The 15,063-nt window shown below is 41.8% G+C and overlaps 1 protein-coding gene across 2 annotated transcripts in view; it reads left to right on the top strand.

The window, feature by feature from the left end:
- The window catches only part of RFTN1 (raftlin, lipid raft linker 1), a 192,786-nt gene that overhangs the window by 65,997 nt on the left and 111,726 nt on the right, over window positions 1-15,063 (top strand). For both annotated transcript variants that reach the window (XM_045088943.1, XM_045088942.1), the window contains exon 3: window positions 11,302-11,488. In XM_045088943.1, coding sequence (XP_044944878.1) covers window positions 11,302-11,488 — 187 coding nt within the window. The remainder of the gene's footprint in view (window positions 1-11,301; window positions 11,489-15,063) is intronic.

Raw genomic sequence — 15,063 nt, 5'->3', positions numbered from 1 at the left:
TGTCTGAGCAGAGTGCCTTTGAACAAACAAGTGGATTTCCTTTGTGGGCAGGAGATGTGCTAAGCTCCCAGATGGTGGAATTTATTCTTGTCATAAGATCTTGAAACTATTCTTGCACATGGTGAATTTTTGTGCTTTCCAGCAGTTTCTGTAGTGCATTATTTTATTATTTCATATATTTTTATATTACTGTGTTCACAAATTTAAAAAAATTCTCCTAAGCCAAGACTTTATTGATATACCAGTGTGAAACTCTATTGTAGACTTGAGAACTTTGTGATAATAAGTCAAGGTAAAAAGAAACCAAAGTTTTCTCTTGTGGCCTGAGTTAATGCCAGACTAAAGTGTGCTCATGACTTTGGGGCACCATCTGTTCGGGAAAAAAATTTTTTTTTCCATTTTATGTTGTTTGGGGTTAGGATTCCCAGTCACCTCTTATCTATAACCATGGTCTTTTGTCTTGTCACTCTTTGGCCATCTCTGCAAGGTGACAGTTTTACATTCTTCCTTCGCTTTTGTTGTCTTATCCCCATTTGGTTTTTCCTCCAGGTCAGAGGTATGTATCCAACTCATGTTTAAAATTGCTACTTAATAGTCTGTAGTAGGGATGAGCCATGGCGGAGTCATGGCCATTCCACCATTGATGGATTTCATTGTGTGCATGTAGGGAAGGAATGAAAATGCCTCTTGGCTGCTTCAGACTTGAAAAATGCGCCATGTTTCTTCTTGTTCTGAAAGGGCTGACTGCCTGGCTGGCTCTAATGGGGTTGGCCCACGTGGGTGGTGGGGAGAACATGTGTGGGAATAGGGGACCACGTGGTCTCCAGGGTCAGGATGTGTTTGCTGGCTCATATACTGCCCATTTTAGGCACTCCTTTGGTTCCTTTAGCTTTTTTGCTTTCAGCATACCTGAATAAGAATGTGTCAGGGCAGTCATGCTTCTTAGTTGATTCTCCACAGCTCCTTGTAAAGGTGCATTATTTTTTGACATGCCTTCTCTGAGAACTTGGCCGCAGTGACATTATTTTTTCCAGTACTGATTACTTTAATACAAAGTCTTCAGACTTTATCCTAGAAATCCATATAGGGTCCCATTTACATTCTAAGCAGTTTCATTTCCATACTGTTTGTACATATTCATTAGTGGCTGGTCTGGGATGCAATCAGTTTATTGTACTCTCAGAATCAAAGAGAACTACATGGAGTGTCAGCTCTCATGATGATATCATGCTCAATTAGGAAAATGGCATAAAATACGGACAATGAGCTTCCCTTCTGACTCGCACTAAGCTCTCCTTAGGTTTGGTGTGGCCCACTTTGAATAGAAATTCTGAAGACTTGGTGATCCTTTGCATCTTCTCTTCACTAGAAAAAATGTTTTTAAGTACGTGAAATATTTTATTAATACTCTGAGTTCAGTTTCTAGCCCGTTGCTTTTAATATTTGAATACCCCACCGTGAAATCCAAGCAGCGTGAGGCCTGTGTCGCTGGAAGAGCTTTCTTGATGAATCTTCGCCTGGGTCTTCTCTGACAAAGTGGACCAGTGAGATGAGCAGTAATGCCATCTTTTGGGTTTGAATAATGGGTACAATCAATGGGAATTATTCAGCACTCTCCTTCCAACTTCTAGACACTGAATTTTTTGGGATGTGGTATTGTGTGTGTGTAATTCAGTGACTGCGGGTGAGCCTTTGAAATGACAAGCAAACCAATAACAACTTGACTCCCCCGCTCCCTCCACCCTTTGCTGTACACACACGCACATGCACACACACGTGCACACACCTGTTGTCACAGCCTCTGATAGTCTGATGCTTCATAGTCATTTGTAGTCTTGTGGCCTGCATCTGAAGAACTCATGTGATGAGGCATCTGTTGCTTTACCAGTTACTCCGTGATTGACCTATAGAATCCTAGATTTTATATTAAGCTTAAAGTAGAGTTTTCAGTCTTCCTGAGATTTCCCCCTTGAGTTATCGACGACTTAGATATGGTGTTGAGAACTGTGTTTTATGAAACCTGATTGGTGGTTGCCAAAGGCCACAGGGAGAGAAAAATGGGGAGAACTTGCTTAACAGAAATGGGGTTTCCTTTGGGGCTAAGGAAAATGTCTTAGAAATACAGAGAGGTGATGGTTGTATGACATTACAAATGTACTAAATGCCACTGAATTGTTCACTTTAAAATGATTGATCTGTGGATTTCACTTCAATTAAAAAAATAAAAAAGAATAAGTAGTGTTTTAATGGTGTGGTCTCCTGGACCTGGATAGGCTTTATATTATTATTTTTTTTTAAGTTTTAAAAACATGAATTTATTTGATGGGCCGCCTGGGTGGCTCAGTGGGTTAAAGCCTCTGCCTTTGGCTCAGGTCATGATCCCAGGGTCCTGGGATCGAGCCCTGCGTCGGACTCTCTGCTCAGTAGGGAGCCTGCTTCCTCCTCTCTCTCTCTGCCTGCCTCTCTGCCTACTTGGGATCTCTGTCTGTCAAATAAATAAATAAGATCTTTTAAAACAACAACAACAAAAACAGCATGAATTTATTTCATAAGATGGTGACAGAAATCTGAATTCGGAAAGTCTCAAAATGAGAGTTTTAACTTATTCTGCAGCTTTAGAAATGACACAGACAGAAGACATTGGGCTGCAAACACTATTTAAAAAATGGAATTCTTATTCCTTACCTATACAGTAAAAACTGCACATTGAAAAATGATTGATTTGAGCATTTTGCTAAATTGAAGCTACTGCAGAGCCCAGGCAGACTAATGTTATAGAAATAGTGGCCTTCAAGGAACTTTAAAAAGAGAGAGAGAAAGAGAGATTTGGTTGAACAGTGTCATTATCAGCTTTACCTGCGAGGGAAATTACCCGAGGGGGATGGTGTCCTTCTCTCAGGTTTCACTCCCTGGTATTGACAGATCCATTAGCAGATGTAATTAGAAAAGCAGAGTCGGACTTTGAATAATTAGGTTAAAGTCACACATGATGGCTGAGCCAAATCACAGAAGCTGTTGCCGTTCACCCTGCCGTTGCCTGCTGTAGGATGGAGAGACGTGTGCGGGTGCCCAACACCACTGGTTTCCTTCTTGTCTGGGAACCTGGCACTCTCCCAGCAAGAAAGTTTGAAGGGAGCAAAGCCGTCACTTTGGGTCTTCTGAGGATGTCTGAAAGGCTTCGTTTCCAGGGAGTAAGTGGGGCACAGGATGTTTTTGCTAAACAAAACATAGTCATAGCAAAAACAAGATCTACTTCATCCCAAGAGTGTTAAGAAATGTGTGGTTTTGTGGCTGAGGTTTCTTTCCCCCTGTTTGCATTCCTTTTTTTTTTTTTTTTTTTTTTTTAACCCCTGGAATGATGGTTTATTTATTTATATGAAGTTATTTTCTGAAAGGAAAACAAAACGCTTATTGCAAAAGATCTCTGGACTCTCATGCCACCCCAAATACCTTTCCAACAGTACTTTCTATATTTTGATTTTTTAGAAATCAAAAGCCTGTTATTGGTAATTGAATGAGGAAAAAAATATTTCCAAGGGATTCACACTGTAGTTATATGGCTTTAAACTTTCTGTTCATCTCTACATCAGCATAGAGGAGAGATTTGGAAATAGGGGGCTGTGTCGAATGCGTACAGGTGTAGCCTTGAAGGCTGGCATGAATTCTGATGATCTGGGAATGAATGGAATCACAAGCTCTTCAGTACATGACCGAGGTTCACACCATGCCTTGACAGTGTGAAGATCGGGGACAGGAAGGAGTAAGGAACCATCCATCCCCCTACATTTATCAAATGCCCCATCCAGACTCCGCAACCTACCAAGTCTTGGCTTTGGGACATATGGACTTGAAAATCAAATGGGAATTACTTACCAAATCTAAAGATTAACAGAGTTTCTATGAGGACCAAAACTATGGAGTTCTTTAAGGTAAGAATTAGAAGTTCTGGCACCATTGGGCCTATGTTCCCATTGACAGTAACCAGGCTGGAAGGACACAATGCCTCCCCGTTGGTGAGATGGGGCTTTGGTAGTCATTATTCTTCTCATAGCTCTGTCTCTCATTTGCTTTATCCATCGGGCTCCTGGTGGGCCCCAGTTCCTGGCCTTGTGCTCTGCCCCAGAACCTCTACCAGGTCATGAGATAAGAACCAGTTCCTGCCCAGGCTGCTGGGAGAGGCCGGCTGGAGAACTGGGCTTTGCAGAGCAGTAGGTCCAAATCCCTGTATCGGCGAAGATACAGCTCCCTGAGTGGGAGCACAGGGATCCAGCCTGGTCCCTGGGCTTGAAGACTGATCCCTGTCGATAAAGACTTGGGAACTTGATGGACTGGAAAGCGTGATCTTCAGACAGACACTGGGCCCTAACAGTGGCATTGCCTCAGATTGGAATAACATTGGCCAAGACAGCATCATCAGTGTCCCTTGTCTTCAGAATATGAAGTTTCATATTTAGGAATTTTAATGAGATGAGGTGGCTTCTGTAGTTCAGTCCTGGAGAGGACTCCTGATAAAACCCCAGGAAGTCAGAGGAACTTCAGATAACTCACACTGCTGTCCTTGCAGCTCGCCACTGGGAAGAGAGGAATCCATAGTCCCCAGGGATGCTTCTTAAAATACCCCTTTCCTCTCCCACAACTGTGCAGGCATCTCTTCCCTAGAATGCCCCTGGAAAGCTCCCCACACTCCCAGGGACAGTCAGAGCAGACAGCATCCTTTCCTAGTGCCTGCAATGGGCAGAAGGCTGGGACCCTCACAACAGTGATTTTTATTCTACCCTCCTGGCAATAAACTGTTTTCGTACCTCCTTCTCTCTCCATCTTTCCACCCACCCACACCTGTGGTTTGTCCTTATTCCCATTTTGCCTCTAGTTTAGGGGAACTCTTTGAGTTCGCTTTGTAAGGCATTTATTATATTATCTGATATCTTTTTTTTTTTTTTTTTTTTTTTTTTTAGTTAGAAACTGGATGTTACTCTTCAAATTGAATAATGAAATCATTGCATTTTAAAGCTGGAAGCTCCCTTCAGAATTGCTGATCCAGGGGCTTCATTTTATAAACAATGGACCCAAGAGATGGGGTGGGAGTTACATGACTCGCCCAAGGTTACATAATTCGTAAACGAAGTCAGGCAAATCTTACAAAACAAAAATAGTAGAGAGGTTATCCTGGTGGGTGGGGTGAGATTTAGAGCAAGAGGCTACAATTGGTATGTCCATCCGAACAGATAAGTCACTCCTTCCTTTATTTTTCCAGGAATAATACTGGAGAATTGGTCAGTTTATAAGAACTAGGGTTTTTCTGAAGGTGAAGGTTCAAACAGAAACAAGAAATTAAGGCCCTTAATCATATTTACAACAAGAGATTTTTTTTTTTTTATTGCAACGAGATTGTTGAGATTCATTTTTATTTGTTTTTTAACCATGAAGCTAAAACTTACTTTGCCAGCATGCATACCAAAAATTAAAGCCATAAAATTGCTGAGTTTTGACAAGAGATACATCTTGAGATTTTGAGATAAAAATTTTAAAGGTATGATGTTTTATTCAGGGAGCATTTAACTAGAAAGTGGTTGATTGACTCCTGTTTTGGGGACACTGATCTGTAGGCCTGAAGTGTAGGGGGAGTGGGTGGAAACAGGGAACGATTTAGTAGCCCAGAACCATGGTGTCATCACCAGCCCCAGCTGACCGGTGTCCCCATCAGCTACTGCAACCACCACTGACCATGATCTTTTGGAGCTTTGTCGATTCCACGTGCAACGTCCCATATGACTCTTAGAGTTGCTGTATGATGTTAGTAGGACCATTTTAAATAAGGAAACTGGGTTTTCACATGCCCAGGGTTAACACCAGTGAGGAGTATAACTAAAATCCCAGATCTTCTCAAAGCACCGACTGCTTTTACTTTTTTATTACAGCACGATGCATAAGGGGGAACAAATCTATAAATGATCAGCATCACAGGAAAGGCTTATTTTATTATAGCGGTAAGAGTTTTGAGATACTTGAAACATTTACAAAACACTGCACTGTGGAGACTGGCTGAGTGGGTGGTCTCATATTGGTTGACTCATACACACTTTCATCAAAGTGGAGGGCTGCCTAGTATTTTTAGGTTTGATTGACATTGTGAAATTACCTTCCAAAAAGGGCTCACCCACCTACCAAAAGTCTGTTCAGTTTTGCGAATGAAACAGCCAGCATCGATGCCATACACAGGGACTCTCATTCGGTTCAGCCACTTTGTGATCTAAACCTGCCCCTGTTCCCTTGGCACAACCCACTTGCTGACCGGCTCCTGTCAGTTGTAGGGTCCAGGCACGAGAGTGCAAGAGATATTGGGCCAGAGCCAGCATTAGGGTGAGGCAGATGAAGCAATATTTTTTAAAAGGACAAGATCATGGGGCGCCTGGGTGGCTCAGTCGTAAAGCATCGGCCTTTGGCTCAGATCATGGTCCCAGGGTCCCAGAGTCCCGCATTGGGCTTCCTGTTAGTGGGGAGTTTGCTTCTTTCTCTCCCTCTACCCCTGCTTGCCCCCTGCTTATGTTCTCTCTCTCTCTCTCTCTCAAATGAATAAATAAAATCTTAAAAAAAAGATGAGATTAGTAAACTGCTGTACTAAGCCATATTGGAGCTTAAGGAGAAAGGAGAAATCAGTACGACTGATCCCATCTTTATTAAAAGTTTTGATATTTTGATCATGATGGACTTTGGATGAATTTTCCCTTTTTAACATATTGCATTACACTCTTATTTATTTTGCTGAAGTTTTGGTGCTCCTTCATTTCTGCTCCTGGGGCAGTGTCTCCCCACAGGGTGTCGCGCCCTAGTCTCCATCCTGCGTGGGGTCTGGGGGTGCTCAGTGGGGGCATAGTCCTGCCTTGTTGTAAACTAGGGAAGAAGACTGTGCAGGCACCCACAGTGGGCCTGGGACTATCAGGGCAGGGAATTCCAGGCTTGATTGTGTGAGGTTGGGCTGTGGGTGATGGGTGGGTGCATGTCCTTAGGTCTCTGATTTCCTTGCCCGAGGAGAGGAGAGGAGAGTGTCTGGACAAGGTCCAAAGGAACCTTCTGGAGAGGAGTTCTCAGCCTCAGGGTCTCCTGGAGGGCTTGTGAAGATGTAGATCACTGAGATTATGATTCTGCAGGTCTGAGTTGGGTCCCAGAGTCCCCATTTCTAATGAATTCCTCCATGCTGCTGGTGGTGGTTAACCAAAGAGCATAATCGGCTTACCCCTGCTCTAAAGCAAGGGGTCCAGGATAGGGGTCCCCTTACCTGGGTATAAGGGGGAATTAGAGGGTTTCTGTGCATGGGAATTTGGAGGGGCTGAGCATTCTTTACCAGACTTGTCTTTAGATATTTTTTGTCTAGCAGCATATCCAGAATGTACCCTTCATGGGGAAAGACTGCATACTTTCCTGCTTTCCTGGCCAATCTGCTATTTGTCACTGTTATTGATGGAGATTTCCCCCAGGATTCTGGAGACTGTTGCTATAGATTTCTTTTTTCCTGTAAATTTCTTGCATGATATATGGAAATGAGAGCTATAGTAGCTGATGTTAAGTAGTATTCTTAAGTAGTCCTAGATTTTTTTTTAAGTTTTTTATTTTTTTAAAGACTTAATTAATCAGAGAGAAAGAGAGTCCAAGCAGAGGGAGGAGTACAGGGAGAACAGGCTCCCTGCTGCGCAGGGAGCCCTCTGTGGGACTCCATTCCAGGACTGTGGGATCAATACCTGAGTCGAAGGCAGATGCTTAACCAACTGAGCCACCCAGATGCCCCTATTTATTTTTAAGATTTAACTAATTAATTAATTAATTTGAGAAAGAGAGTGCATGCATGCGCAAGGTGCCAGCACAGGGCGGAACAGAGGGAGAGGGGCAAGCTGACTCCACTGAGCTGGCCCCATGCAGGGCTTAATCTCAGGACCTTGAGATCATGACATGAGCCGAAATCACGAGTCTGATGCTTAACTGACTGAGTCACCCAGGTGCCTCTAGTTTGTGCTTTAAAATAACACATTATTTTAAAAAATATACAAAACACTTTAAAATAATGTTTTTGCATATAAATAAGAAACAAAATATCTCATAAACCCTCACCCAGTGACCCCTATGGATGGTAATAGTACTGGAAGTACAAAATAAAAACTACCTTTCCATCCTGCTCTCTATACTCCATCCCTCTCTAATAGTCATGTTTTTGTGATTTCTTTCAGAAAAAAATTTATTCTTTATTCTTATCTTTCTAATTATTCGTACACAAGACTATCATAAACATTGTTAGACACCTTGCCTTTTAACTTAGTAATTTATATTGGATGCATTTCCATCAGCACATAACAGATTTATCTTAATCTTGTTAAATGGCCCATAGAATTCATCACTGGGGTATCCCAGTGTTCAGCCAGCTAGCCCTCCAGTGAAGAACAATTTGGTTCCAAGGTTTTGCTGTATGAACAACTCTGTAATGAGTATCTTTGTCCATATATCTTGAAAAACATCTATGAGTCCAGCAATAGGCTGGACCCTACCACTGGTAGGGTCGTTGGACAATGGTGTGTGTACTTTAGATATGAAGGCAAACACCATATTGCCTTCCAGAGAAGCTCACCCCATTGGCCGTGAAGAGCATGCCTGTTTCCCCAACATTCTTGCCCACAATGGGTATCATAGAAGTAAAAAGAAAACAAAATATGTTATTCCAATAGTAAAAATAAATAGAAATAAAATTGATAAATGTACAATATCTATGTGAAGAAAACTTTAATATGTGCCTGAGGGACTCCAAAGAAATCTGAAATGAACAAAAATTATACCTTCTACTTGGACAGGAACTTGTGGTATGATGAAAATAGCTATTCTCCGTCAGTTAAGCTATAATATGACATGATTCAATAATATCAATAAAATTATTTTTTTGGATGGAGGTTTTTATGAACTGGTTTTAAAGACCATTTGGAAAAAAAAATAAGAATAGACAGGAAGATTTAGATACTAAACAGGAAGATAGGAAGTTTCAGGAAATAGCCTGACCGGATATTAAAACATAACATTAAAATTATTAATACAGATTAGCAGATCGCAGTCATAAACTTAAATATATTCAGGAATATAACATGATAAAGGTGGCATCTCAAAGTAATGAGGAAAGGGGTGGAATGTTGAATTCATATTGCGTAGATTCCAAATTGGATCAAAGACTTATATCCAAAAAATGACACATGTAATCACAGGAGAATTGTTTTATAATCCTAGATCTCTCTGCTATGACACAACACTCAGAAGTCATTGAAAACAAGATTGAGAAGTTCAGCTTCATATAAAAAGAAATTCTTCATGACAAAACCCACCTTAGGCAAAGTCAAAAGACAATAAATTGGGGGAAGATATTACAGTTAGTATGACAAATAAAAACTAAATTTCCTAATGTATAAAGAATTTCTACAAACCAATAGAAGAAAGGACCATTAACCCAATAGAAAACTAGGCAAAGATTATGAACAGTTAATAGAAAAGGTGACACAGATGGTGTTTAAACATGAAATGTTCAGTAAGAAAAAGTAGAAGTTACCTAGTAAGAGAAATATAAATCACCCCTACAGGGATCATTTTTTCACTATGAGATTAGCCAGGACATGGAAAAAGGAAGACCTGTACACATCACTGATGGGAGTTAAATCCTTGCTACTCTGTAGAAGAAATTGGACCATATCTGAAAAAATTACAGTGTGTTTTTTGTTTGTTTGGCCCAGCAAATTCCTAGGTATGGAATTCCTAGGTATGAAGTATTGCATGTGCACCCGTGTGAAATTAGCTAAGAGTGATATTTTCCATGAGCATTACTTACAAAAGCAAGAGTTTGAATAAACTATGGTCCATCATGTGGTGGAAGACTGTGTCTGTCAGAAGAATGAGAAAAAGCTCTGCGCACTGCTATTGAACGGTTTCTAAGAAAAGTATACTGTCAATTGATAAAAATTAGCAAAAAGCCATATGTGTAAAACTGTGCTACCATTTTTCAAAGGTTTTATTTATTTGTTTGCAAGAGAGAGCATGAGAGGGGAGAAGACTAAAGGGAGAAGCAGACTCCCCATGGAGATGGGAGTCTGATGTGGAACTCTGTCCCGGGACTCCAGGATCATGACCTGAGCCAAAGGCAATCACCCAACCGAGCCACCCAGGCGCCGCTATGCTACCATTTGTATAAAAAGGGAGGGAGATATGTAGACATTTTTACTTGTATATGAATTCAGCAGTGGTTAACATGTGTACAAAAAGCAGATAATACTGATTTCCCCTAGGGAAAAAAGTCTAAAGGGGAATAGGGCTGGGATGTATACTTTAATTTGGGTATTTGCTTACACCTTTGCTTTTTTTTTTTTTTAAGATTTTATTTATTTATTTGAGAGAGAGATCACAAGTAGGCAGAGAGGCAGGCAGAAAGAGAGAGAGGAGGAAGCAGGCTCCCCGCTGAGCAGAAAGCCCGATGCAGGACTCGATCCCAGGACCCTGAGATCATGACCTGAGCCAAAGGCAGCGGCTTAACCCACTGAGCCACCCAGGCGCCCCACCTTTGCATTTTTGATTCTTGTCCCTCCTTCTCAAAAAAGATTTTAAATCCAAATCTTAAAATAATTCAGTAGGTGAGAAATGTGTTTTGTGTGCTTCCAATGTGGAGTTAATGTGAGTATTTTTTCGGATATTAGGTAGCTTTTTGTGTTTTTTTAGGCCATTGCCTCTTCGTATATTTTGGCTTTCTCTCTCTCTTCCTTGCTTTCCATTCTCTTCCCTTCCTTTCAGCTTCTCCTTCCCTTCCCCTTCCTTCCCTTCCCTTCCTCTTTCCTTCTTCTCTCTCTCTCTTTCAGTGATTTCTTTGCAAATTAAGGAAGTTCTCTCTTTTTCTTAAGTGTCAGAGAAAATATGTTCAGTTTGTCTTCTGACATTGTCAATGCTGTTTTTTGCCACCTGGGAATTTTATATTTGCATGCCGTTGTCATTTTTCCTCCTCCTCCACCTCCTTTTCTTTTTTTATTTTAAGGGGGTGGAAATAACTTTTCCAATGTGGTCTCTGAGAAGATTGACTCTAGATTTAAAATATCCAATTAGCAACGCCTTTGGATGAGTTGGAAAATAATCTGTTTTTTTAAGTTCTCTTTGACGACAGTAGTTAAGACAGGAGTAAACCCATTCATAGTAAGAGGTGACCTGGAGGTCTGCAAGGGCAAGGGGAGAGGGACTTGGGGGAGGGCGAGCCCTTTTGTTACGTCCCTAATAAGCCTCTCCTCTCTGCGCCCCCAGCTGAGCTCCCGAGGTCTTCAGCGGTGAGGCTGGCCTCTTTGCACGACCTGCCCGCCCAGCTCCTGGAGCTGTACCAGCAGGGCTTCTCGCTAGTGGCCCTGCACCCCTTCGTGCAGCCAACCCACGAGCGGGAGAAGACACCACTTGAGCACATCTTTAGGGCCATCCTGATCAAGAAAACTGACCGGTAAGTCCTCTGAGGTGAACCTTAGCTTCGCATTACGAGGTGGCTAATGTGTGTTGAATGGAGAAGGGGAAGTGAAAAGGGGTAGGGGGTGGGGAATAGAGAATATATTTGAATTTTCCTGGTGTCCCCAGGGCTTCTGCCCTCTGACAGGTAAGGCAAAGTGAGAGACAATCAGAAGTTTCACAGTGTCCTATGAACTGCCCACACGCACTTGGCGTGAGTAGAGGGTTCCATATTATATCCTGACCGTTCTTTAATTTATTGGATTACACTCAATTAGAAAGATGCCTCTTCTGAGGAGGTGTGCTCCCAGAATATACAGCTGGTGAAGTATCATACTGTTAATCTGAAATGCATGGCTACAAAACACACTATTTTTTTGAAGGCTTTATACAAACGTATTATCTTCCTCCAAACTCCAGAAATACTCGGATATTTTAAACTTACCGTATGTTCCATCAGTCACTCGGGAGGAGAAACAAAACCCACTTTATTCAAGTGCTGTGATTGAATTGTCTTCATTTTAATTTCCAAGGCTTCGAGGGTATTTTCAATATGGTTTGTCCACTTGAATGTTTATTCTTATATTTTTATCAGGTCTAATTAGGAAAAAGAGGTGGAAATTGGTTTCTCAAAAAGAGCAGTATTAATTTTAAGTGATTTAAAAAAAAATAACAAAAGTGGGATAGTAAGCACAGTATGTTTTTGTGTTTTATTTTGAAATAAAGTCTGGCAAAAGAAATCATCAGATCTGTCCTTCGGCCAACCCTCCTGGGAGGAATGACAACGTGTGCTGTAGTTTAAAAAGAGAGAGTGCAGAATAACCTGCTTCTTTTTCTCTCTCTTTAAAAGTTACTTTGCCTGGTAGACAGACATCTGGCCCGTGAGCTCACAGGGACAGCTGTGAGGCGGAGGGCTGGTGACTGACGAGCCCCTCCTTCCTGGCCAGTAGTGTTTCTTTCTTCATGGCTGATCAAGCTCTGGGCTCTCAGTCAGAGTCAGCCTGGGTTGGAATTTGAAGTGAAAGATGGCGGACACCTTTGCTAATGTTCAACATTACCATGGTTTTTGTAGTGAAACTTTTCTCAAGCCTTCTTTTCTTTTTTTGAATATTCATTTTTTTAAAGATTTTATTTATTTGACAGAGATCACAAGTAGGCAGAGAGGCAGGCAGAGAGAGAGAGGAGGAAGCAGGCTCCCGGCTGAGCAGAGAGTGGGACTCGATCCCAGGACCCTGGGACCACGACCTGAGCCGTTAACCCACTGAGCCACCCAGGCACCCCTTGAATATTCATCCTTTATGTGGATTTGTTATATCCAAGTCAGTCACCAGAGGAAATCACAGTGGACTCACAGTGGTTTCAGGTTCCACCAAGACACAGGGTTTGCGTGATTATCAGGGGTCACTCATGTGGCGTGCTCACCATATGCCAGGCTTTACAGGTATCATTTCGTTCTCATAAGCAGCCTTTGAAAGCGGTAATCTTTTTATTTCCATTTTAAAGGTAAGGAAGCTGAGGCCCAGATGTTGACTTATTTGTCAAGGTCACACAAATGACAGCAAGCAGAGCTCTGATTGGTCCCAGGCAGGGACCAGGCAGACTCCCATCTGAATCCCAATGTGAAGTACTTGCTGTGTTCTTGTCCCCTGTGATTCTGTGGACAACCCCCTTATGAAAAAAGCGGGGAAGAGATCTTTGATTTTTAGATGAGGTAATATTTTCATTATTTCCGCTTTCCTCCATATTATTGCTCAATAATCTCAGGCAAGTCAGAATTTCAGAAAAGAAACAAAATAAAACCATCCTGCCATGTACCTTCCAGGTCACACGAGGCATTCACGGAACATCGGTGTTTCCTCCTCTTTCATCATTCCATTGGACTGGATGTTTAGAGGGGAGGATCCACCTTGGTCATCTCCCAAGAGCATCCCTCAGTATCATTCTGCTGCAGGTGATGTGAGGATGGGATTTGGCATGAAGTCAGCACATCAGACATGAATTTGACTGTAAATGTGAAGATGCACTTTTTTTGTTTTTGCTATGGAGTGGCACCTTTCAAACTTTGATGATGTACCCCTGTGCATCTCCCGGGGACATTCTTCAAGGGCGGTGTGACTCAGCAGATCTGTGGTCGGGCCTGGGACTCTGCATTTCCAGCACATTCCTAGATGATAGCAGTGCTACTGTTCCATGAATCACACTTCGAGCAGCAAGGGTGAGAGGACCTGACTAATTCTTGTTCGGCTCCATGCCTGACACTCACCAACACTACTCGGGGATTGCCCCTTCCCTGCTAGGGAGAGTTCTGAGCACTGGAAAAAGTAAGAAAGAGCAGAGGGCTCCTAGGCTGCGCTGGGCTGTGAGGGAGTACTGTAGGGTCGGGGGCACATTAGTAGATTTTTCTGGTACTAAATGATTTGCAGGGCCTGAGCTAAGTCTCAATGACACGATCAGATGAAGTGGGTGAGAAAGCTCCTCTTAAGGATTAAGAACCATCACTTCCATTTCTATAGTATGTTATAAGAACCATCACTTTTGGGAATAGTCCATAACCAGATAGCAGCAGAGCTGAAGTTTTACACACACACACACACACACACACACACATTTTTGTCCCCACTTCCTCTGAGGACCATCCCTGAGTTAACGAACTTACTTTCCAGGAAAGGAAAATGGGTCAAGTCATTAAGAAGAATGAGACATGAGTGTGTAGGAGGGTTTTCAAAAAAGAGAAGACGGCATTCTCCTTGGGTTTAAGTTCACTCTAGTCTACAGTGCCTGGGGTCTACCTACTGCTGGATGGCTTTAGGGAACATTCCAGGTTCTTAATAAGTAGATTCAGAGAAAAAAATTCTTTGGATAACTTTGTGCCGAGTCTTTGAAGATGCTCTCACTCCACCCCGTTTTTTTTTTTTTTAAAGGAAATTGCTAAAGGTTTTTGTCATGATCATGAGAATGGTAGTTTAGCATTCTCATGGCAAAAATGACCAAGAGATTTTCCCTCACTTCCATTTCCCATTAGTATTGGGTGGGAGGAGCGGCAGTAGGAAGCAGAGTGATTATACAGTATAATTTTAAGGGACAGGCATTTTCTCCCCTGGAAAACCCAATAACCATATTTTTGCATCCTGAGGAAAAGAACCCACACTATTAAGAATAAATAAACAATAACAGCAGAGGTTTTTTTTTTTTTTTTGTATCAATGGGGAGTTTATGTGATAGAAATGAAAGAACGAAATATGTGATTAATTTTTAATAAAGACTGTTAAAATGATATTTTTCACAAAGTCTGCCAAAGTTCTGATAGCTGTAGATGCTGTTAAATGAAATGATTTAGCTCTCAAAGAGGAAGTAAATGCCTGGTTAATATTTTCTAACTGAACCATTCCGGAAGAGCTATTGGTAAACTTTTTAGAGTACTATCATTCCAAATCAAGTTCATTCTCAAGAATTACCATGGGATGACAACTTGAAACCTGGATATGAACCTTAATATGTTTGGAAGGTGTACATAAAGTTTTTAGCAAATAACTGGGCTTTGGGATCTGTAGCAGGATTAGGAAAAAGAACGGA

This window comes from Mustela putorius, unplaced genomic scaffold, assembly GCF_011764305.1.
Source record: "Mustela putorius furo isolate JIRA1106 unplaced genomic scaffold, ASM1176430v1.1 tig00003834_pilon_pilon_pilon, whole genome shotgun sequence".
Lineage (NCBI taxonomy): Eukaryota > Metazoa > Chordata > Mammalia > Carnivora > Mustelidae > Mustela > Mustela putorius.
The sequence above is the reverse complement of the archived record's forward strand: the minus strand, read 5'-3'. Positions and strand labels throughout refer to the sequence as shown.